The 27,093-nt window shown below is 33.3% G+C and overlaps 1 protein-coding gene and 1 pseudogene across 2 annotated transcripts; both read left to right on the top strand.

The window, feature by feature from the left end:
* The first annotated feature begins 18,665 nt into the window (after positions 1-18,665).
* On the top strand, positions 18,666-23,470 carry LOC143623284 (protein DETOXIFICATION 24-like; annotated as a pseudogene). Its single transcript, XR_013151863.1, has 3 exons — positions 18,666-18,772; positions 22,295-22,547; positions 22,633-23,470. The product of XR_013151863.1 is annotated as a protein DETOXIFICATION 24-like (transcript).
* LOC143623178 (protein DETOXIFICATION 24-like) lies at positions 23,439-24,483 on the top strand. The gene is made up of 5 exons (XM_077094143.1): positions 23,439-23,482; positions 23,682-23,920; positions 24,012-24,127; positions 24,216-24,305; positions 24,409-24,483. The coding sequence occupies exons 1-5, from the start codon at positions 23,439-23,441 to the stop codon at positions 24,481-24,483; spliced, it is 564 nt and encodes a 187-aa protein (XP_076950258.1).
* Positions 24,484-27,093: the final 2,610 nt, after the last annotated feature.

Here is a 27,093-nt window from a genome sequence, read left to right as displayed (position 1 = left end):
TTACATGTATACATTTATATACACAAGAGTATATCATATTATCATGCTAAAATGATTAATGGGTGCAGACATGGGCGGACCCACATGGTGTGGATCGGGGTCCAGGACACCAATGTTTTTTAAAAATTTCTTAAAGGCGGTATCTTACAATTTTCATGGACCACATAATAATTAATAGATGAAACTCAAAATTTTTAACGTGAACTTTGGTGTGATGGTAACTTCCTTCTTTTATAACTACTAGGTCATGTGTTCAAGCCTCTTTCAATCCATTTTTTTTTTTTAATATTCAATTCAATAGCAGTTACGATTTTTAAAATAACAACTATCACACCTATATATAGAGCATGCTCCTATAAACCAAGTATGGCATCACTTGCTAACATAGAATCACTTATCTATGTTAATTTCAAGCAAAGTTGACAAAATTACAAATTACACCTGTTATAAAAAATATAGCCGTAAGGGAGAAGTTCGTGGTAGATTAAGACCATTTAATCCAGATTGGTTTAACAACTTTAACTATTGGCTATAGTGTAGTGTAAAGCCTATTAATGCTTGGTTTGTTACTTGTTCATTAAAAAGGGTCAAAAATATGCATTTCTGATCCATGGATATCATGGTTGGAACAAAAAAGAAATTGGTTGGTCATTGATGGTTGGTTAATTTGTATATATTTAAGTTCGTTTATTTACTAGTTTTGATATGGCCTAAAATATATATATATATATATATATATATATATATATATATATATATATATATATAAATATATACATATTTCTTACACTTTTAGATACTTTTGAGCAATGTTTATATTGAATATTATTCTCAATTGGTTCACATTCGGATCTTAGTGGTTTCATAAGACAATGAGCTAATATGGAGTATTTGTATTAAACTTGATACAATGAGCTAAAGTGATTAGTATCCAATAAATACTCATGTTACTGTTATTATTGTTATAGATTCTAACAATATTATTAGTTCGTTTAATTTAATCAAGAATGAAAAGAAAAAAAAAAGAAAGGTCTTGAAAGTAAATCAATTTTTTTAATGCTAAAATGCCTTTTTATTACTTAACTAGTTCTTTCTCCCGCGTGTTGCCGCAGAGACGTAAAGACGTGAAAAAACAACCAACATTGAAACATTAAATGCATGAAAAAACAACCAACGTTGGGACGTCAAAAATGGTCTTTGAATTAACGATGATGAATATACGGTTAGTTCTCTAGTTTGTAAATGACAATAAGAATAATAACAAAATGACATGCAACAAAGTAACTAAATCATTTTTCAAAACCGGTTCAATCTCACTCTTGCCTTTCCTTTTTAGCCATGCAAGAGTTGCTTTTGTTTGCTTCGTTATGTACAACCCTTCTAGTGAAGTCATCCAAGTCAAAGTCTAACTCACCAGTCATAATTGACTTGCCACGTATTAGAAGTCACATGAAACAAATATGAAAGCTTGCTTAAAATGATTGTACAAGTAGCTTTAACGGGAGTACATTGATGAATAGTATTTTCTTCTCACAACCAAATGATACTTTTTAATATATATATAATGGAAATGCATTACAGGAGAGTATAATGGGTTTCGTATTCTTCTATCAACTAATTTAATTTGTTTAAAACGCAGCCCATCTTGATGAATGATAAAGCCCATTAGTTGATGAGGTCAAGAACAAAAGGACCGCATGTTTTCTAGAGAGGTCGGTGGAAAAATAATTAAAGAAGGCAGGAGATTATTATAATTGTGATATTATATATATACCCTACGTGAGGGTTTTGGAAAAAGAAGGTGAGACACAGCAGCCGCAACACACACAATACTATTATTATTTTCGTGGAGTGTGGCGGATACAAAGGAAGCAAACATAATATTTCAAAAGCTATTATTTTATTGGGAAGCTTCAGTTCGTAAGAGATAGCAAACACAATTTTAGTTCGGGTTAAATTTATTATTTTAGTTATGAACTCAATTATTGAATATAATTATTTGTTGGCTGTTTTGAACATGGTTATTGGCTAAACACTTTTAGTTATCTAGGCTTAGATGATGTTTTGTTGATTGTTTTGGACTTGTCTGTTTTCAGGTTTTGTTTATGGGATTTTGATTAATTAAATGTTTTGATTAGTTTTATTGGATGGGTCTCATGCGTATTTACTTTTGATTTGTGCTTGAATGAATGTTTCACATGTTACTTGATTGAATGTCTTTTGATTATAGGTTGCATGTTAGGGTTGTTTACTGTGTCTTTGCAACTTGTTTATGGTTTATTGAGCTCATTCACCATAGAAACTGATTTTTTGCATATTATTAGAAGTATATATTATTACTAGCTTAAATATCCGACGGGTGATAAGTTGTCGGGTTTGTCAGCGTTGTTAGGGTTTTAGGTTAAATTATCTGACATGAGGTTTGCCTATTTTTGCCTTAATTTCACTGTTTACCCGTGTCGTTTAGAATGCTCAAAAACCACCCCGTGTACTTAGGTGCATTGAGATAGTGAAACCGACGGGTTAGCTGTTTCTAGGGTAATTAATCATAGTTGGTGAACTGACAAGTGAACCAGTAAGCCGGTGTTTTTACATGATCTCTAAGATTTCCTTTTAGGTGACACCTTGAGAGTGATTAAGGATCCATTAAGTTTCCTAGAGCTTCATACCTTTAGATTCCCAGTTCCCGTAGCATTTACTCGTAACCGATAAAAACCCGAGTCGTTACAATTCTGATTCCTTGCCTATGTAACTCTTGCTCTCATTTGAATTTGCTAAAGTTTTTAAATCGGTAATTTAATTTTTTAGTTTACTTTAATTTAATTAAGTAATTAGTTTAAATTAAATATTAGCTTTTAAAATAAAATAAATAAAAATCCAAAAATATTATTTTCTTAATTATTACTTTAAATTAGCTTTTAGAACTAGTCTCGTTAATTAAATAGTGTCTCAAGGGTTCGATATTCCCGGTCTTCCCATAGCTATTCTACACCCGATAGGTTCACTTGCCTGTTGCTAGTGGTTTGGTTTAGGGTATTCTAGGTTTTTATTACTCGTTGTGCTTGGTCATTATTTGCTAGATATTTATATACCACTTTACGCACATCAAGTTTTAATTGTTTATCGTGTGAACTTCAATACTTCATATGTGTTTATTGCATTTCAGGTCTCAGATATTAAAGCAGCTAATTTGGACATGTTGAGGCACGATATGAAGACCCAGGACGTCCAACACACAAAACAATGCAAAACATCATTTGGTGTTGGCCTGAAGACCCATCGCGTATCACGATGGGATTATTATTTTAATATCGTTGACTTTGGTCCATCGCGATACGTGATGGACCTCAGAAGACCCCATCGCGTATCGCGATGGGCAACGAAGATGGGAATGTTAGGGTTTTTGTGTTATTATTCTTTGGACGACCCTATCATTCCATAACCAATTCAAGGCAGTTTTTAGAGCAAAGAGAGGACGGATCCATCACTCCAAATCATACCGAGATCATATCCATGTTCCTTTTGATCATAATTGAAGATTCCACGATGTCGAGGCTCGGCTAAATCTCTCGAGTCATACCTGGGATATAAAGTTTGTATCATTTTCAATTTTCTCATGTATTAAGAACGAATACTTTGTAACTATTATTGATTAATCTATGAGTATTGATTTACGTTTAGTATTGATGTGCATTCACTCGGTTTAGGTTTACTTGATCCGAACGATTAGTTTGTCGGTTACTGCAATAATTGCTCATATGACTGTTTTGACTAGTTGAATCCAATGAAGCATGCAATTGCCCTTGTTTGAGTCACACCGGTAGGGATTGTTTGATAATCAGTGTCATGGGTTAGCGATTGGCGATTGTTGGTGCCTAAGGTTTAGTTTGTTAGTCAGTCTGTGTTAATCAGTGATAGTTAATCTGTTAGGTTGCATGAGATTACTGTTTGTGTGCATACTTGAACCGCGGGTGTGATTTGCTTTTGTTAATTGCTTGAATTTGTTAAAGTGTTTCATTAGTATTAAAATTCAAACTTAGTTGATTGTGTGATCAACACTACCAGTCATACTTTATAATATTAGAAATTGTTTACACGATTACATTGACCACATACTCTTCGTGTTCGACAGTACTCTACTTACCCTAGCTTGCTTAGGTGATTAGGAACTTGATTTAATTGTTTTTACTAGATAGCGATAGTCTAGCATCACTCATGTAGGTAAGCTGAATAGTTATCACAACAAAACACTTAAATGGGAGTATGGGACCTCGTCTCGACCCGAACCAAACAATGACTCACCTGAAAATTTTAAGCATCGGAAAAACAGGACCCCATTGAGAAAAAATTTTGGGTCCGCCACTAGATACATATGAGAGAGGAGAGAGCATGTGAACATCTCATTCCCATATTATCTGTCCTTGTACTTTCACATATTATAATATTATTTTTATCAAATAAAAATTCACTTTAATTCTATTCTAAAGAGTTTTCAAGGTTTTTCAACTAATAAGAGTTTTCTTAATTTGTTTCTTCCTACACTTCTTAGGAAAAAACTATTTCTTATTCTAACTTTGCTCTTTATATATATAGATAAATGATAGTATACAATAATCCTTAACGTACAAAAACACCTATATTCACGAAATTGATCCATGAAATCACATCCCAACTTTTCGGAGTCATCAATACATACCCAATTAATCGTCAATTCACCGAAAAACAGATTTAGATGGTTAACCGATCAATCTTTTACTTTTCTACACGAAACCCGTTTTGAGCGTATTATGATTTTTTGAGCGTTTTTGTATTTTGGCTTGAGAGTTTTTGTATTTTGGCATTGAGCGTTTTGTTTTTGCCTTGAGCGTGATTCGCGTACGTTTTTGTACATTAAGGATTATCATATGATAACATGACTATATATATGTATATATATATATATATATATATATAATAATTTTTCTTTAAACAAATATCTAATATATTAAAATATCTAATTATTTGGCTTGCAAGGCTACACAAGCTCGATAAGTGAAGTTCGGACTTAAGATATTTTAAACTCGGCTCGATCTCCACCGGTAGAAAAACAAACTTTAGACGCGGTTGAGATTACTTTTTTTAATGCGGTTCACACCCAAAACCACGTCTAAAAAGGGTTTCTAATACCCATAAAAATTTGTTATGTAAAAACCACTTCTAAAGCTATAAAACCGCGTTAAATAATATGAAGCCCTCTTTAAACGCGGGTTTAATATAAACCACACCTAAAGCTCTATTTTTTCAATCAACTATAAATACACTGTCTAGAAATTAAACCCTAGATTTACCCAATTTAACATCACTTTTTTACACCATATATTCAAGTCAAACTATTTAAGTTTAGAATAAAAAACTTATGAATAAGACCATGCGCTGGGAAAACCACCTCTACGCCGTTATGGGTTGTTTTGGGTGGGGGTGGGGGGGGGTGTCCCACCAAGCGCCGGATGGGGGAATAAGGTGTTTGTTGATTGGTTGGTTTGTATTATTTGTTTTTTTAATATACGAGTAATAATAAATAATAATAAGATACTGATTCGAATGGGCTCTATCCACTACACCCATTTTAACCGAAAAAACCCATATGGTGGTGTGGCTCTAATGACACAAATCGCCTCTATGAAACTCCATCCACTACACACAGTCTAACAATTGACAATATATATTTTATTCGTAACTTAACTAAATTAGAACACTAACATATTTTCTAATTTAAACTTTAAAATTCATAATTATGGATAAAGTTTTAATGATTTTACATGCATAAATATTGGATTATACATGCATTTCAAATTTAATAAAAATCAGAAATCTTAAAACTTGGTGTTTTTAATATGTAGAAATATATATTTTGTAAAAAAAAAGTAATAGAAATACTATGTGAAATAAAGAGGTGGTAGGCGGTTAAAAAGGTAAAGAGGCGGTAAACAATTGATTCATACGTAAATAGATCGAAACTATCAAACCCGGTTATTTACAATAAGGTCTGTTCCCGGATCCTAAGTATGCCATTAATGGGTCCGGTTTGGGTCGGGTCTCGCGATTCTAACTCATTTGCTCCTTATATAAAGTGGGTGAGGCCTGAGCCGATCAGACCCGTTAATTCACACGAAATGTGTCCAGATCGGATTCAGGTCGGGTCTCGCAGAACTAATTCATTTGATCACCGCTACCTATCTCTATGGTTGCAGAAGTTGAGAGACATCCTAGGGCGGTCGACTATGAAGTTACGAGTGTATCTGGTTATGTTTCTTCTGAATAAGTTTTATTTTCCAGGCTGCTTAATTTTTGGTACTGGACTTAAAAACCATGATATGGCCGGACATGATTACTTTGCATGTGATGTTCCCACGGTTCGTTTTGTTTTAACAAGATTACATGTGATGTGGGGACAAATGGTACATAAATGATGTAAGAAGTTTTCATATGATTTTTAGTTCTGTGAGCTATAAAACGGGTATTCAAGGGACACCAGACACCTTCTATACGAGGGGCTATATGAGGGTGTTTATACCCCCACCGGTATAGGACCGTATAATAATTCCCCCTTTTTTGGAGGGGGGGAGGGGGTGTTTCATTTTTAAAGATAATTTGTAAAGTTATAATGAAGAAGAAATTTGTAATCTTTGAAAATCAATATTGCATTTTTAACAAAGTTTGAAATTAACCATCTCCAATACTTTGGTGAGCCTTAAGGTTGGTTTTCAACTTGAGATCTTAATTAAATCCTAAACTTTAACCATCAATCTCATGCCATTAGACTAGATGGCCAACTACAATCAATATTGCATTGTGTCCATATAGTCTTATTAAGTTGAACATATCTATTTAGACCATCTCCAACAGTTTATGATTCAAACCGGCCACATCAATTTTCTTAAAAACCACATTTTTTTTACTCCAACAATACACATTCTCAGACAATCTTTACATTTACATCATCACTTACTTTTACATTTATTTTAAATAAGAATTTTACACTAATATAAGATATTTAATTATTATAATTTATATTTAAATAAATAGCAAAATAATTAAAATATAGTAAAAAACAGATTAACTAAAATATAACATATAGATAAACAAAAAAAGACATAATTTAAAATAACAAAATGAAAGAGAGATAAGTTGGAACTTTTACGTAATAATAAAACCTATTAATTATTGTTATTCTTAACCGTCCACAATTGTTCAATCAATTCGAAGTGCATGATGAGTTTCATTGCTACATAAATCCCTGAATCATTAAACTCTGTAAAATAAATAATAAAATCGTTAAAAAAACTAGCCATTTAAAAAACTAACCGTTAAGAAATTTAATTGTTAAACTAGCCGTTACGTAAAAAATAGACAAACAAAAAAGTACATAATTTTTGAAATAATTATAAAAATTATGTAAATATGTATAATATTTTAATATATTTATAAATATAAATATGGATATATATATATATACGTGTGTGTGTGTGTGTGTGTGTGTGTGTGTGAGGGAGGGGGGAGGTAAAAGATGTGATGTGTGTTACCCACAATGGGTGGTTTTTGATGGTTTGAAAAATCAAACCTCACACTTTGATTTTTGGTTTGAACCAACCACTTCAATGGTTTAGGTGGTTTTTGGGTTGGTTTAAACCAAGATAAGCCTACCATTGGAGATGGTCTTAGGCTATGTTTAGTGGAGGGGCTACAAAAGGGGGCGAATGGCTACACGTAGCGCCCAGTCAGCAAATGATGAGGTTTTGTTTTATGAGTGTAATGGTGTTGTGGCCCAACCTTTGTCACGTCACATTTTTTATATTATTTTATTTTTATAATTAAATTAAGCAAATACAAAAACCATTAATTTGTTAAAATTTATTGAATTAATAAAATAAAAGAAAAATAAATTAAAATCAAAATAAAAAACATACCAAAGAATAAAATAAAAAAATACATATAAAAATACTAATTTATTCGTCTTCATCTTCGTCTTCTTCCCCGCCCACCTTCTCGTATTCGTCCTCGTCTTTGACATCAACGAGACGATAATCCCAAACGTGTTGAACCAAATCCGACGCAAGTTGGTTATGTATCTCACTTAATGTGAGCTCCTGAATATTTCGTGTTCGTTGTTCTTCGGTTGGTTTAGGGAATTGTTCTGGAACGATCCCCAGTATATAGTGTTGACATATTGATTTGCCCCTTGAATTCTAAAATCATATTATGCAATATGATACACGTTTACATGGCATCGCTAATTTTTGCCATCGACCATACATGACATGGCTTTTTCACATAATGCCAACGTTTTTTAGAACCCTGAAACACCTCTCTATATCCTTTCACGCGGACTCTTGCTTCTTCTTAAAGTATTCTCTTTTTTCTTCAATCGGGTCTTGAAACGTCTTGACGATGATCGAATACTCCGGATATATCCCATCTCCCAAATAGTATCCGTAACGATAGTAGGTACCATTGGGATAAAACTGTAAGACCGGTATGCCACGACTCATGTAATACTATAGCATGGGCGACACTTTGAGAACGTTTATGTCGTTGTTGGACCCAACGGAGCTGAAGTAGGTTGTCTGAATCCTAAGGTCGTGCAAACAAATGGCTTGAAGACTAACCGTTGGTACTCCATGGTTACTACGAGTGTATTGACCTCGCTATGCAGTTGGACAGTTGGCCCACTCCTAATGCATGCAATCTATACTCCCGATCATGCCGGGGAAAAATGTATGCTTTTGTGTACATCGTATATGCGAGTTAGGTCGTTTGAAGTTGGAATCCTCAGATAACGACCATCGTATAATTGTATTATTCCTATAGAAATAAATTATTAAAAAATATTTAAATTAAAAAAATAATTAATATAAACAATTTAACACAATACGTTTAAAAAATTTAGATTTTACCGATGCAAAAATTCTCCAACGAGTCTCGCGTCGTTTTCTCAGCCATCTTTAAATACTTGTCGTTGATGTCGGTCGTGTTGCCGCACGGGAGGATGTGTAGCGCCAAAGTACACTTTTGGATGGCGGTGAATCATAAATATCCTCTTGCGTCGGGTTTTTGTTGAAAATATGTATACTCCCGCTCCAAATCTCCTACGATGCGCAAAAATAAACGTCTAGACATCTGAAAACGACGTTGAAACGTCACGTCATCGAATCTAGGTTTGTCGTTGAAGTAGTCCTTCATCAAACGATTGCCCACATCCAGACGATCTCGAAGGATATACAATCGCCTACGGAGCGACGAAAAACTAGTAGAGCTAGACGATATCTTATTGGCGACGGTCCGCATTACGCTCATGACCTCTTCCTCCTCCTCTATTGACTGCTGGACCAGCATCTGATGAATATTCTTCATATCCTCAATTAGTTGATCCCAAATGTCGGAAGAGTTCGGGGAATCCATTTTGAAAAAAAAAACTTGATGAAAATAGGTTTTGTATTGATGAAGAAGTATGTAATGGTGAAAATGGTTGAACTGGTTTAGTTTTATATATATTTGAGTTTGTATTTGAAATGATGAAAATGATTGAATTGGTTTGGTCTTTATATTATGTTTATAATTTTTTTTTAATTGTTATGATCGTTCAACGGTCAATTTAATAAAATTTTATTATTGATAGTTTGAACGGCGAAAAATAGTAATCGTCAACCCCCCCTGGCCCGCCCTGCGATCGCTGGGGTGGGGTGTTCACATCCAAAATCGCCCGCTTGTTGCCCACTATAGTCAGGCTTAGGGTATCAATTTCAAGGATTTTTGAATTTTTCTACGATACATATATATCATTATTTGCAATAATTACCTTTTCATCAATCATACCCACTCATCCTCTAAAAATGTCGTCTGCTTATTCATTACTGGGCCATTATTTATCACGGGACCAATAAATGATAACAAAGTTTGTTTAATAAATTAAAACATGGCTATTAACTGATTTTTCAGACAAAGTTTTACGGGGAATGTGAAAAATGTGATTATTGTAAGGTTGTAAATTGAATTTATAGCACAAATTATTATTATTATTATTATTATTATTATTATTATTATTATTATTATTATTATTTCTGTAGACAACTAGGAGCGATTGTTTAGTATGATGATGAAAATCATATAGATTGCTTAGATATAACTGTTATATCATAGTCATCGAGCGCTAATAATACAACATGTCGTATGCGTAAAATAAGGCGGCCACTTTTACTTGAAACCAACCCGACCCGAAAAACCCAAACCCGAGAAAAAGACTAACCCGAACTCAAATGGAAGTAATTTCGATTGGTTCTTGGGTCTGATTTATGGGTTTCAGGTCAACCCGAATAAACTTTTAGTTTTAAAACAATATATATTTTTATGCATAATAGGCTTAGCCTTAGCTACTAAAGTTGCCCTAATCGATTATTGTCATTTCATATATTATGGATATATGAATCGACTGTTTATTGTTAATTTATGTCTCCCGTTTGTGACTAATAGTAATCATAATTGAACAATCAAATCACGTCTGATTGAAGACGATTATGGTTGGACTTTATTTTACTTTTCGTTTTAATAGTTTTCTTAGGTTACGTTGTTTTATTATTTGGCTATTTACGTTACGAGCAAAGAAGAATATGTTGTTATGTTGTTTTATTTCAACATTGTAGATGCTTTTTCTATGATACTCGAAACCCGATTAAACTAACCCGGAAAAGCCGAACCTTAATTACCCAAACCCGAAAAACCTGTGAGAGATTTGGGTTGGGTTTCGGGTCAAGATTTAAAACATTGAAACCCGACCCAGAAAACCCGAAATCCAAAAAACAAACCCGAAGAACACCCCAAGTGTAAAAGGTGATTGTATGTAAATATACTCGATAATTCACTATGTATCATATACAGAGTTAATGCAGTAGTTGGCAAATCAACATTTCGAGTTAAGAGACTCATACGCATTACTTGAAGGGAAATAACTAAACTGAGAACTATAGATATTGACGAATTTGTAAATCAATCATTTTCCCTTGAAGATCTTGCATTAATTATCTCATACCTACTAAAAATGACGTCTTGAAGTACATGAGATGCATTTTCTCTGGCTCTTAAAAAACATCCCAAATCACAATAGCTACTTAGTTAAAAAAAACATACACACCATCAAACCAAGTTCGACCTCAACTCTTGGCTACAAGTCGAAATCTTGAACCAACAGACCGAGTGACAAAATTATCGACAAGTATGTCAAAACTAGTGATCCTAATGTAGCATTTTAATTATATGCATAAATGACATGCGGAATGGAATTGACCATTTTGAAGGATGTTATGTACCTTTATTAGTTAATGTTTTAGTTATTTATTTTTATGAATTTTGCATGTAGTGGGTGGTTAGGGTTTACCCATGTTCTCACGTTTAGTTGTTTAGTTCCTATTTTCTTGTTCTAGTAATCCTTTATAAGGAGTTTAGGTTTCGTATGAATAATATGAATGAAAATTATGAAAGTCTAACATTCTCTCTAAATTGCTACTATGGCTTCTCTCTAATTATCTTTGAGATTGATCCGCTCAACAGGTTACCCAGGGGCGGATCTACGGTTAAAATGGGTGGTTCCTCGGAACCACCCGAGTTCCGAAATAATAGTATATTTATGTATAGAAAATAGTACAGGAACCACCCTATAAATTAGAAAGGAACCACTTCATTAACATATTAATCGCTTGTCTGGCTGGTAGCATGTTGGTTTTGTGACCTTCGGGTCACAGGTTCGATTCCGGATTTTGACTTTTTTTTTTTTTTTACTAATTTACCCTAACATCAATTAGGGTTTTATCATAACATAACCAGCCACACCACACAGCGCCTCTCTGTAGCCCCAGCCCCAGCTCCAGCCCCATCCTCTTGGCCTCTTCATACTTCAAACCTACCGTCGTCCCCATCAGTCCGCCGGCGCATCTCCACCATCCCCGTCAGTCCGACCCTCGAATCCTCCCACTTTGAACTTTGAAGGTAAGTTTACATTCATTGTTAAATGTTAATTGTTCTTGTTTTTTTTTTGTTAAATGCTAATTGTTCTTGATTGTTAAGTTATTTGTTAAATTTAGTTTTAATTTCTTAGACTGTTGGTTTTAATTTCTTAGTTTTGTTAGTTTCTTAGTTTTAAATTTGTTAGTTTGTAATTGTTAATTTGGAGGTATTTTGAATATGAAGAGATATTTTCAAAGTAAACCATCGAACATTGGATCATCATCTTCAAGTTACGGTTTCAACGGATAAGTGTTGAAAGATGTTTTTCTTCAATGAAGAATGTGAAAACGGATTTGCATAATAGGATGAATGATGAATACATGAACGATTCTTGCATTTGTTACATTGAAAGGGAATTCCTCTAACAAGTTTCGGTTGAAGAAGTAATGCAACGATTCAAAAGATGAAGACTCGTTGGGGAACAACTATAAGTATTTTTTTTAATTCGTAAAGACTATTGTATTGATATTATGTGTTTTTTAATTTCTAATGACGGTGTCTCTTTTATTATTTATCGTATTTTTTTTATGTAATGAACTTTTCCCGAACTATTGAACCGACCCGAACCTCAAACCGACCCTAAATTTTTTATACCTAACTCTATGAAATTGAAACATCTAAAAGTAGTGCACCACCCGAAAAAAATTCTTGGATCCCGCCACTGAGGTTACCTATCCCATTCTTGACTCTACCTAACCTTGGGTTCTTAACAAAGGAATGAAAAAAAAAAGTATTTGGTCAATAGAATGAAATCAATAAGTATATAAGAAATACCATTTCATAAAAAAAAGATGCTTATTAAAATTTAACTGAGTGATTACTATTATAAGACTATATTACCATTTTAGCACGCTTTAACGTCCCTTATCATCGATTCAGTTGTAACACTGATCTTGACACTAATTAACACTAAAAAATAAGTTAGATTAATATGAAATGATTGTTCAACCCCTTCCCGCTAGCTAGTCGTTCATCCTTTTCACCTCCCACCCAACTTCAATCTTGCCGACCGACCCGCCACACATGTACCCGACTCCTCTTCAGTTTTCAATTGGTCATCGCAATGCCTCCCGCCCTTGTGCGAAGGCTAGAAACCACAGTTTAAAATTTTCAAAGTCAAAGGCGGTACCCATGCAGGAGGCTCCTGCATGCATATTGTGCGTGGTGTCAGGCCAAACTTGGCCTGATGCATATATCATTACCCTAAATTTAACGGTATTTCTATTTTTTTCTTCTTAATTTTTGTTTTCGGTCCTTAAATACAGTACAGTTCGAACAGGTAAGCTGGGGTCGATCATAAAATATGTTTTGTCAAAAGCAGTAAAGAGGTGATCGAACTCCACGTGGTATACGTGGCATTAACTGCAACTTTTCATTTTCAACTATCAATTTTGTGAAGATATATATATATATTCATTTTCAGCCATACACGGTTGGTGGGCGCGAATTTAATTTAGTTTTTGAGCAGTCTGATCGGCCATCTACCCACCGGCATAATCATATTATTGTCACAATTATTTGCCATAATCATATTATTGTCACAATTATTTGCCAGTTATGTCAATCGATCGAATTGGAAACATTCAATGACTTTAACGTGCGATTTTTATTTTTATTTTTATTTCTATTTTTTTTATAAACAGCTACATTTATTAAAATGGCACAACACAACTAAAACGAAAAATTACACCAATTGCTTGAACTCAAAGATTTAAACGGGGGAAGTATTCTTAATCCATAGAAAAGCCAAATACTTGATCATCTCCATAGAAATTTATGGGATTTACCGTTCAAAACAGTAGCGTTCCTCACCTTCCAAATGCACCAAGTAGTTGTCGAAAAAGACCGGACAAAACTTTTTTCTTATTCTAACCGGCAGAGCGGAGGAGTAAAGCACGAGTAAATCTCATACTGAAAATGCGTATATCGGAGGTATCTGGCAACACACACTGATGGTATTCAAAACCGAAATTGGCTGGCCATTTCCGAATTGTCTCCGTATATACTACAAGAACCCGAGCGAATTTGGATGAATCGAAATAAGAGAGCATCATTAGTTTTGAATTTCCATCACCACTTTTGTAACGAGAGCGATATTCACGTCTCTTAAGGGAGTAAGACCCAACCCTCCGGCCTCGATTGGAGTAGTAATCTCCTACTCCAACTATGAACTAACCCACCCAACAGAAATTCTATTCATATTAGCACTCAGCAAGAGGCCCAGATAATTTAACCGTATCGAAGCAGAACTGTAGCCTTGGGAACCCGCCAAATCAATATCATCTGACTCCACCTTAATACCATTTATTAGACTTATCAACATTGATTTTCCGACTCGAGGCTAGGTAGAAACACCGTAACACGTGGCCTAGATCAGAACATTCGAGCGTGACTACTTCCCAATAATGAGAGCATCATCCGCATAAAGCAAGTGTGAAATAATCTAGCCGTTATTAGGAGTTTGGATTCCATGAAATATCCTCTTGTCACAGGCACACGAAATCATGCACAAGAGGGCTACCTCTAGAGAACTGAAACTCGAAGGTCCGTTAACCAAAACAAAGGACCAGGCGAACCCAGCTGCACCATTGTCTTGGAAATTCATTTGACATTGAACCGAGTCTAAAAACTCCCAGCTAATATGATTGAAAGCCTTCTCGAAAACAATTTTGAAGATAAAAGAAAGAACCCAGTCAATGCTGGGTCTTAAACTTAGGAATCAATGAAACAAGCATGCAAATTTTTACTAAGTTGTTATTTTCCGATCCAGATTTACATGTTGAATTTCTTACTAAGTTGTTATTTAGTAGGTCTAGGCATTTATTGAAAAGAAAATAGGTGTACTCCTAAAAAACTAGAAATAAACATATCTAAGTAAAGCCAAATATAAGGGTACTCAAAATCGGTTTATTGTAATTTAGGAGTTTCTATACCAGTTAAATTATCCCAACTTAATTCATGGATAATGCGTAGTTGTATTGTAATTAAGGAGTGTCTCATTTCTCAACTATCGGAAGCTAGGGTATTTATAAGAGTCCAATGTAAATGTAAAGTTTTTCTTGCTTTCAGAAATTAGCCATAAAAATTATCACTATTTGACGCTTTTTAACTCGTCCAGTTTGTTCTCATGTGTGGGTTGTTTTGAGTCAAACGAACGCATGATCTTTGTAGATATTTACATATAGGGAAAACTTCGTAGAAATGTAACAAAGTTATTAATATTGTATCAATTAACACTTAAATTTTGCTTGTCTAAGTTAGCCCGTTCAATTTTCACCTAATGTATGGTTTTTTTCTAACAAATCACAATGCTGGCTCGACAACTTTTCTTTACAAATAAGTTGTTAATGGTGATGTGGAATTTAATGTCAGTGACTTTTTGAGTAAAACATTTTGAAATATTTAAGTATATAATAACTAGATCCACACACCACTTCTTCTTCAACCTCCCTCGTACTTCATTTTCCCCATCTGATCATACCCACGTTTTCCGGCCACATAGTTTTCCAGGGAACAAAATCTTATGTAAAAATGGAGAATTAATATTCATGGTTTTGTATTTGTTTCGAACTGAATAAGAATTGTCGATTCACAGTGGAAAGAAATGAAATTGATTTGATATGCATTCAAATATAATTAAACGGTGTAGGTTTAGTGAAACGGACGTGAGTTCAAGTTTTTCTAATCCATTATATTTGTGTCTATATAAACACGATGCAGGAGCATCCGCAGATTGCGGTTCCATTGATGGTTATGTTTGCATTGTTGGGTTTAGGTCATAGGTTGATCCGATTGGGTGTGGAGTCATCCGTGTATAGAAGGTGGTGGCAAAGGCTTATTAAGAAGGATTTCTTTGACACAAATCTCTCAATAATTTTTCAAATTTCATTTTCATATGTTATACGTGTTACCTTGATACATAAGACGTTCCCTTCATTTTTCCTCCATGTTGTTTACGAAATCTGGTTCTTTTGGGGTTATAGTTGATGGGTTTTTTTTAATTCCATCTCTACTACAGAACCGGACTTGAGAGTTTCTTCTCATCCAGCTTCTCGCGAATAAATCAATTCAAATTCAAGATTTTGAATTCAATTCATATAGAAAATAATTTGAATGAATGTTTTGAAAGGGATTGGAATCCTTCAAAGGAATTAGAATTTGTATGAACTGGAATTAATTCCATAAAGAATTATAAAAATGTTTTGTTGTTAGAAATTGCAATTTAAAAAAGTCAAAATTACAAAATTACCCTTTTTAACATCCGCTTTTCCATTTCTCATTTTCCCCAAATACTCCTAGTACAACTTTCTCCGAGTCTTCATTTTCTAAACTAGACTTTCTATTTGATTTCTTGATAACGAGTACCCCTACTTGATTCCTTGGATTTTTTTTAATGTTGTATAGTGTATTTTTTTTATTCTCCTTCTCATTCCTTGATTTTTTCAATCAACTGTTTTTGGTTATCTGTTTTGTTCAAGAAACCAGCTTCGCCAATCGTTCGGCTATTGCTGATGGCAATCGATAGAATGTTGCAGATTCAAATGGATCGAACGAAGTAGATTTTTGAACTGTTCAACTTAATTTGGTTACTACAAATTGATAATATTAATTTCAATGATTCGCCTTCCTGGGTTCGATACAATTAACTTCAACTGATTTGGATACCTGATGTATTTTAAGTTTGATTTCAATGGTTTCCCAGTTTCATTAAATAAAAATATGGCACAAGAAATCAATTAAGTTTAATGGAATTGAGAGGACATTTTAGTAATGTATATATAAATGCTCCGTTGGAATGTTAAACAATCCGTCACTTAAGTGAAATAATGTTAAAATCCATTGATTGAGGGATTTGATTGGAATGAAATTTACTTACAAATTTTTTTTGGACCAACCAAACACGATTTTAGATAGAGTTAATTCCAATTCAACTATAATTCCTAAGCATTTCGTGAACCAAATCAGTTTTCTTTACTTCGATTATCATACCTATTGGACATTCAATCAAGTTTCCAACTTTCGATATTTTATTATCGTTTGGTGTTTTTACTATGTGTTCTTGCTTACCATTTGTTTACGTTTCTGCTGGTTTGTATCGATACAATACAATGCAAAAACAAAAACAAATATAAAACCAAAAACAAAAACAAAAACATGAACAACAACGACGTTTAACAAGGACCACTGAATTATTTGACTAGCTTCTCAAAGATACAACGCCACTTATGAAACGTAGCAAAATGTGAAACGTGGCAAAATGTGAAACGTTCAATTAAATGACAGCATGTGCAACGAGGAGGGAAAGGACACCGCTCCTCACCACTTGCCGCTCACCCGTCACCGCAACGAGGGCATATGGACGTAGTTGCCTCCCTGCTGCCTCCTCGTCTCGTTAAACCCTCGCTGTTGTCACCCCTTTTCCTCGGTTACCTTCACTGTAGCGTGATATCTTTACGCAATACCGTTCTACCTCCCCGCAAAAACTCCATCGTGACAACCACCTCATCGCAATGGGTAGTGAAGCAGTTTCCATGCTCACTTGTCTTAAGAGTATTCCGATACCGTCTTTCATCCCCATCTCTATAATTACACTACAAAACACTATATTTATCTCTCATGTTTAATTAAATAATATTTTTTATACATTTATCATTACAGTTTTATCTCTCCCCTACTCACAACCAATTTAACAAATATTAAAAAATAATTAGGGAACAAAGTTTCCCCAAATTTACACTCACAACCACTCAAAACTCAACCCTATAATAGGGGTGTTCATCGGATCGGATAACGGATTATTCGGTTTGTTTGGATTTGAAAATTTTTGGACCCTATCCGAAATCCGATCCGATCCGAATTAGGAATATTTCTATCCGATCCGAATCTATCCGAATTCCCTTTGGATCGGATTCGGATAATATCCGAATAATCCGAAATTATCTGGATAATCCGAAATAAACCTAAAAATATTTCCTAATTTTTTGTTCCTAACATTTTATAGTTTAGAATTACAATATACATATAAGCCGGTAAATACGAATTACTCTTAACACAAATTTAAAGTTAAAGCTTCAAATAATAGTCTCATAAATATATCAAACCGGAAAATACCACTAAAAACATGTTTTTTATTCGGATTAAACGGATATCCGAATAATCCGAACAATCCAAATTTTTTAAAATTCCATATCCGAATTAGTTATTCGGATATTCGGATTGATCCGATCCGAATATACGAATAAGATTTCGAATCGGTTTATTTGGGTTTTGGTTTCGGTTTCAGTTCGGATTTTAGTTTTTTTCGGATTTCGGATCTTGAACACCCATACCCTATAATTTACAAACTCTTCTCACATAAATTTAGGAAATTGATTGGTAATGCTTAGAGTTCTCTAAATTTTATTCATGCAATATTATTTTTAATTTTTTTACCATCGAATTCTAATCCATTTAGGAAAAATTATATATATATATATATATATATATATATATATATATATATATATATATATATATTTTAACGTAACAAACTTTACGTTTTTTTTTTTGCACTAATTAAATAACAAACTTATTAGGGCACGTGTATGAACTAGATGGACACTAAACGTACTACCCCCCACATGATAACGAGACAGGAAAGGCCAATATGACTCAATTAGTTTAAAAGGACACCAACCAAAACCTGGAAACACTCGTTCAGTGCCTCTCCCATTATCTGGCGATCTTGTCACCTCAACTTGTAAGTTTCTTCGTCGTTTATTATTTATTATTATTCATACATGCATACCAATTTTCATTTTCGACGATTGGTGATATATGCATATGCATATACAAGAGACTACAGCTACCATACTCCATAGTTATTATTCCTCAACCACCGACCACCAGATTTTTATACCGCAACGGCCACCACAGCACCACTGTCATCGCAACCCACCACCATATTGCTAGCCACCATAATATCTCGTCATCGCCTTGTGGGCGGGTGATGGTGACATGGTCTAATAATGGTGAGCAAGATCGTCTCTTAAGAATTGCTAAAAAAGATTGTATCGAATGTGAATATAAATTTGGATCTTAAGTAAATAGCAATCAAACAATTAACCCTAAGTTTTATAAAAGTGAACATATAGCTGAACCAAAATTTTATAAAACTAAACATATAAATAACAACTAAACATAAATAACAATCAAACAATTAACCCTAAATTTTATGAAAGTAAGCATATAAATAACAACTAACTATTAGTTTAATGGCATTAAGATTCCAATTTCAATGGAAAACTGAAAAACTAATTTTGGAGTAGCGACTGGTGTACTAGCGGTAGCAGGATCTGGCGCCGACGGAGGATGTGAGGGTGTTTTGTTTGGCGTTCGTTATTTGTCTAGAATATGATTGTCTCCTTATATTTATCCCGCCTCAATATTTTCAAATGATCAAATCACCAACGCAATGAAATATATTACAATTTTAAACTTGTATTTATGTAAATTCGCAATTAAATATGTATTCACATCAAGTTAATCATCAAGAATTAGAGGTTAGAAAAATAAAAAATGTTAAACTTACTAAAGGGCTGTTGTTCATAATGGTTAAGAGATACCTTAAGGGGTTGTTTGTTAGCCTCTTAATGGTTTATAATCTTTTAATGGTTAAGAGGTAACCTTAAATCTGAATGGTTATAAACATGCTATCTCTTAAGGGTTTAGTTAACTCTTAACCATTTAGACTTATGACTATCTCTTAACAGAGGTTATTAATTAAGAGGCTACCCAATTAAGATGTTCAATTGTAAATGATTGAATTTCAAATCTTTCGATTGCAAATGATTGTTCAAACTTTGAAGATTGTGAATGGTTTATATATGGTCGATCAGGCGATGCAATCACGTTGTGAGTTGCGAAGATGGGAAGTCCGATTCAAAAGTCAGGCAGTGGGAGATGGACTCAAACTTACTTTGATGGTTACGGGCTATGGCGTATCAAAATTATATCTTGGGCACTAGGGCAAGGTGCCATGGTGGAGATTTGGGCCCATAGAGCAACAAAATTATGGATCTTATTGTGGGCCACCCTACCTTTAAGTTAAACACGCCTGAACGTAGGGCGTTTCCCATTAAACTTATGTCCCGCCTATGACCACCTTTTCAACTTGTAAACATTTAGAACATTCATAATATATCCATCAATTTTAGTTAGTAAGATTTTTATAATATAGGGATTAGGGTGTGTCTGAGGTTGTTGTGAGTGAAAAATAAAGAAATTGAAAAGTTCTCATAGCACCCAATAATTTTTTAATATATTTTAAAAATAGTTATGAGTGAATGAAAGAGAAAATGTATAAAATATATTATTTAATTGAGAATTAGAGAAAAATATAGTATGTTTTATTGTAAAATTTTGAAGACATTGGAAGGGATGATAATGCTCTTAGAAGTTATCTTCATCCTTACAATTTAACTAAAAAACTAAATTATATATTCCGATTAACCAACTTTAAAAAGCCTTATGCATCTCCACATATTTATCCTATATTCAATTAAATAATAGATGGGTTGAAGATGGGTTATAATAAGAAGATTAGTTTTTATAGGAATAATAGAAATAATCTTGTCCATTTATTTTATACTTGAATGGTTGAGATTAGATTAGAGAGAAAATCAAGTGTAAAACAAGGGTAATGACATAATAGGATAACACATTTTTTGACTTTCTCTCTACATGCAAGACACATGTCAAATTCTTCCATCATTTTAAAACGTCCGTAATTTTTTATACGACATTTTTTTAAATAAAAATTTCACCTTAATAACGAGTGTTTTTTATATTTTGTATGAGTACCATATTGTTATATAAAAATAAAAAAAATTCGTGGTTTTTTTACAAATTGTGTTTTTCCAAAATTGTGTTATACAATTGTGTTTTATTTTTTCATAGTGTTTTTTGCATTGTATTTTTTACATTGTGTGATTTAATTGTGTTTTTGTCATTTTGCTTTTATTTCATAGTATTTTTTTAATTATGTTTTTTCATTGTGTTTTTTTCATAGTGTTTTACCGGTGACATTCCGGCGAAATTTTTCGAGGAAATTTCCGAAGACTTTTCCGGCAAGGTGGTGGCGGTGGTTGTAGGAGATGAGTGAAAATTTAAGTGGGTTTTTAAGATTAATTAAATGAGTTTTTGAAATTAAATTAAATGAGTTTCGATATTAAGGTAGTAGACTAAAATTAACTCTTTCATAGCCCTCTTAGAAAAATTAAACTTCTTATTTGAACCCAACACTACTTATTTATTCTACTTTTACTATATTTTTCTTCTTTCTTCCACTAGAAAAAGATATAAAAAAATAATGATAGTTGTGAATAGTTGAACATCAAATTTGGAATTTACTATTTGTTTCCCATAAAATTTGAAGATGGATAATGGGGAAAGCTAATATATATATATATATATATATATATATATATATATAAAAAGATACAAGAATTATGTGATTTCTTTCAAAATTTAAAGATGAGGACTTTATAAATACGGATGTGAATGCTCTTAGATTAACTGAGCTAGTGAACTAACTTGTTTAGTTAAATGTGTTTGGGCCAATATTAACTGATTAGCCCAAACAATACTTGTTAATTAAATAGTTTATACATGTCAATTATCTCCAACTCAAGTGATTAAGGTGAGACGTCAAAAGACTTTATTTAAAAAAATGGGAAGCTCTTGAGGAGTATAGGGAGTGTTTGAGCTTGTTTGGAGGAGTCTGAGGTAGATTGATTTATGGATTCCGGAAAATAGGGGCCTTTTGTTCTCAAGAATTATTATTCATTTTTTTTTGTCCATCTGACTCCAATTAGAAATTATGATAATGATACTTCGAAAGTAGGAGCACATTAAAATAATGAGCTAGCTTATGAATAATAGTTCAAAATAGGTAAAATCAGACTGTTTGATCTGTTGGTTAGAGACAGTTGACATCAATTTTTTTCTTTTTAAAACATATGTAATTAGAGATGATATTAATCAGGTTACTAAATTACATCATTTACAAATTTAATTCCAAAATAGACTATTGTCATGATGTGCCTTCAGTTCCAACTCAAACCTTTTTAAATTTAATATCGTGCCTTTTTTTACTATTATTATTATTATTATTATTATTATTATTATTATTATTATTATTATATTTTTTTGTAAATAAACTCATATGTGAATATAAATTTATTAGGAAATCTGCAGCTTAACTCACTTTATAATTTATCAGTTTCAGGATGGATTATGGGATGAAGGCAAAGCTTCTTCAACATGAAGAAGAAGAAGACGGTGATCTAAAACGCAGGATATGGGACGAATCAAAAAAGATTTGGAGGGTTGCATTGCCAAGCATCATAGCAAGGGTTACTTCATTCGGAACACTCGTTGTCACCCAGTCATTTATCGGCCATATCAGCGACATAGATCTTGCAGGCTACGCTCTTGTTCAAACACTTGCCATCCGATTTATCAACGGGTTACTTGTAAGCTCACCGTAGTCTGAACGCATTTGTGTCATTAATAACAAAGACATAAGATTCAAATTGAGAAATATTGTCTTTATTCCAGGTGGGAATGTCTAGTGCAACCGAAACCCTTTGCGGTCAATCATTTGGAGCCGGCCAACACCACATGATGGGCATTCACTTGCAACGATCGTGGGTCATTGACTTGATTACCATAACCATTTTGCTCCCGATCTTGATCTTTGGCACCCAAATCTTCAAACTCTTGGGTGAGGAAGAATCGATAGCAAACAGTGGCGGATACATATCTTTATGGTTCATCCCTTTTATCTATAACTATGTTTTTAGCCTCACTATACAAATGTACCTACAAGCACAAGTAAAGAACATGATTATAGCATGGCTTGCGACTTTTCAGTTCTTTATCCACATATTATTGTCAATACTTTTCGTGTATAAGCTCAACATGGGGGTCGCGGGTGCCATGATTGCATTATCTACATCTTCGTGGTTGCTTGTGATCGGAGAATTCATTTACATTTTTGGAGGATGGTGTCCTCATTCATGGAAAGAGTTTACAATAGCTGCATTTTAAGGATCTTGTTCCTGCTGTGAAGCTCTCAATATCCTCTGGTGTGATGGTCTGGTAAGGATTTAACACGACCTATTTAACACCCCTAGACCGGACCCATCCTCTTTGTGACCATTTTTATTATCGTGTAGTTTGGAGTTCTGGTACAATGCTGTTCTAGTTTTGCTTGCTGGATACACAGAAGATGCTGGGGTTGCAATATCCGCCTTCTCCATTTGGTATCAACTCGATCGTGTTACTATTTCTCCTATTTTGATCAATTTTAGAAGGAAATAAAACTCATTTTTTGCTGCTATTTTTGCAGCCTGAACATTAACATGTGGGAGTTTACTATAAGCCTCGCTTTTTTAGGTGCCGCGTGGTTAGTGATCAACGATTCCTAAATAAACTTCTTTAAAAATGGTTTAGTTTGTGTAGTAATGATTCCCTAAGGGTTAACGTTCAGAACCTGATAAATTGTTTGTTTTTAATAAGATATTTTTATATCATACATTGTAATATCTTTTTTTTTTCTATATATGACTAATGCGACTTCTATTGTGGCTTGAACATGCTTAAAGTGTTCGGGTGGCAAATGAATTAGGGCGAGGAAATGCTAAAGCAGTAAGGTTCTCCGTACAAGTCTTGTTGGGTACTTCCATCGCGATAGGGGTGTTCTTCTTTGTTCTGTGTTTGGTGTTTCGGAGAAAACTTGCATACTTGTTTACAGATGATGTTAGAGTCGCAGATACAGTCTCTGATCTTTCTTTGCTACTCTCCTTTTCGGTTCTGTTAAACAGCATATATCCCATACTCTCAGGTAACTTCTTTTCATAGCCCGCACACTACACACTTACCACTTTGGAAAGTTTACGTGTTATTGAGTAAAACAATATTTTGTCATCGAGAAGGGGTGGCGATTGGAGCAGGTATGCAGGCAACTGTGGCAATCATTAACCTTGTTTGCTATTACTTGATTGGTATCCCATTGGGAGCTTTGCTCGGATATACGTCTCTTCAAGTTAAGGTACATTATGTATAAAATGTTATCGTTTAGAAACCAAAGTCTTGATTTTTAATTTTATGTATGATAATCAACTGGATTTGCTTGATAGGGTATATGGATTGGAATGATAGGAGGTATTGTAGCGCAAACTATTACCCTTGTATATATGATCATTTGGAGAACAAACTGGGATGATGAGGTAACTAAGTTCACAATAATTTAATAACTGCAATTAGATTTTTTTATGATTTATCGAAATTTCATATAGAGGGCAATCATTAGTTCTGCTTTGCTAACTGTAGGTTAAGAAGGTTTCGGAACGTATCGGTAAATTCTACTTGAAATCAGATGAAAACTATGAGCAACTTTCTAACTAGCCAACTACGAAAGCTTCCACACAGGTGTGTTTGTATGTAAGGAGGTTTGAATAAATGATATGAAAGTGTTTTCTGTAATTTGTAAATTGTATACTGACTTGAATTATGATGAACCGAGTAGATAACGAAATAAGTCAATAAGCTAACTAGATAACGCTCATGTTAAGTCTATATGCAAATTAACTAATAACAACTCGATTGTAACATCCTATTTTTTTGTTAGTAAAAATAAAATATTTGAAACTTATGTTTCAAATATTGTTAAAATGTCGGGTGAATCGACTCATTCAAATAAGATATGTGTAAACGAGCGTTCGATGGTATTCAATATCACTTAAAAGATACTTATAAAATATTAATAATAGTTATTAATATTATTAAAAGGAGTAAAAATAAAAATGAAAGTGCATGTGTGAGTGTGATTTAGTATAGTAATAATAATTTTATTGTTTTTGGTATAAAACTTCTACATAAAAAAGTTCACGTAGTAAAATTTGAAACAATAATAATTATAGAATAATAATGGACGATAGCCTTAGTAACTAAGGAAATTGAGATAGGAATGTCACATAAAGAGTTTTTTGATAAGTGAGGACACGTTCCCATGAAGAATTGTGAATTAGAATTCTTCGTCGGTAAGATTTGTGGAGCTCTTGTATGTGTATAAATAAATATAGAGAAAGCATAGGTAGTTTAAGAGAGGAACAAATAAAAGTAAAAAGAGTAGTAACAAGAGTGTAATTACTAAGGCGTTAACGGGTTGAAAGGTGGCAAACACATTTCTTGTATAGTATTGATCTGAGAGGTAAGTACATGCAACCAAAAATAAATCATATACTTTTTTTATAACTTACTATAGGTGTTTACATAGTACGCATGCATATACATGATTATTTTAGAAAAGACTTATAAGGTTGTGGTTCCAGGTATGTGAATGAGCGGTTTAAGAAAATATATAATTTATGGTGGTACGCCCCTATAAAAATAAACGGGTTATGAGTCCTGAGAGTTTCGGAAGTTGAGACTTTAAAAATTATGGTTTTTCATATAAACAAATTTCGGGTGTTGAAATCTCAAGGAGTTTAGGTATTGAACTCCGAATAAAGTAAAAAGAGAAGTTAATAATCCTTATGGATTAAAAACAATCGCACAAGGAATATGAGTGTTGAATTCCCAAAAGTAATGAGAATTTCGGGAGTTGAAATCCTAAGGAATTTGGGTGTTTAATTTCATATATAAATAAAATATACTTTTGAAATAAAAGGTATACTTAACGAAAGCTAATAAAAATTTAATTTTAAATTGTTTTCAGGAAACACACCCTTAGAGATAGTAGCTTCGTGAAAGTGGGTGGAGTGGCAAACAAACCCTACTCTTGTTTAAAAGTTGGTATAATAAAGTTGTTGCAAAACAAATGTGTTTTAAAAAAAATGACACGTCACTATGAGTGATGAATTTTGGATTGTTATAATCTAGGACCTACTCTGATATAAATCTTAAAAGTATTATTTATTTTAAAATAAAATTTGGTGTTTCATAGATAATAATTAATAGGTAAAGAGATAATATTTGATGCATAACGAGATCAAATTAAACTGTTAGGCGTTATTTTGTTATGTAAGGATTATGTATTTGATAGATTTACTATATAATATTACAGTTATCTTTGCTTTCATTTAACAGTTGTATTGGGCCTAATACCATTTTATATGTAAGCTCATCAAGCCTATTTGGGTTATCCAATGAAAAACCCTATGAGCATGGGGCTCCCTATATAAGGAGCACTATTCGCCCATGGTCCTTGGACATCTTTGGCATACTTTTACAACTTCATCTTTCTTTCTTATTTCATTTTGTTTTGCTTATAATCGATCTGAGATCAGAGTGTTAGTAATGATTTGTGACATCAGTCATTTTCGGTTTTGTGTATTTGTAATCATTTACCTGACCCGGGCTTGTATTTGAATTGTTTTATTAATAAAATCAAGTGTTTATTAGTAATTAGGGTGGTTTAATTTATTTATATTATTTTGGTATTTAAACATGTTAAAACATCCTTAAGACCAAATATGACAAAAATTGAATTCTAGTGGAAACCACCACACGCGACGAGGGTGGTCTTGTTGGCCATGTGACACGTCCAAGTAGCTGCAATAGTTTGATTCGTGTTTCAGCTCGTGTAGTTTGTTTTCCGACTCGTTTACCCTTCAAAATCTTTCAAAATCGTGTTGTAATTCAAATACAAAAATTCGAAAATATTCCTAGGTATATTTTATAATAATCTTACTAATTCTATCGTCTAACTCAAGTTATAGATAAAGGATTTGTGTTTATCTCATTCATTTTGAGTGTTAAACGAATTATCATCAAATTGATGATAAACATGAAGCTAAATCCGATTCCAATATAAAGAGAGGTGGTAGGTTGTTCATTAATTGCCACTCAACTCACAATTCTCTCTCACTTCACAAATTCAAGTTATTACTTCAATTGTTCTTCAAGCTTTGACTTTTCAAAGCCAAACGGGTCTCTAAATATTATTTCTTCTAGTTCTATTATCAAATCTCGGGTAAGTTTATGTTTATATGAATTATTATAAAGCCTAGAATG

Source organism: Bidens hawaiensis, unplaced genomic scaffold (genome assembly GCF_021521415.1).
Source record: "Bidens hawaiensis isolate Kalapana, Puna unplaced genomic scaffold, B.hawaiensis_p1.1 tig00003356_1, whole genome shotgun sequence".
Taxonomy (NCBI): domain Eukaryota; kingdom Viridiplantae; phylum Streptophyta; class Magnoliopsida; order Asterales; family Asteraceae; genus Bidens; species Bidens hawaiensis.
Note: the sequence above shows the minus strand (reverse complement) of the source record. Positions and strands in the feature narration are given on the sequence as shown.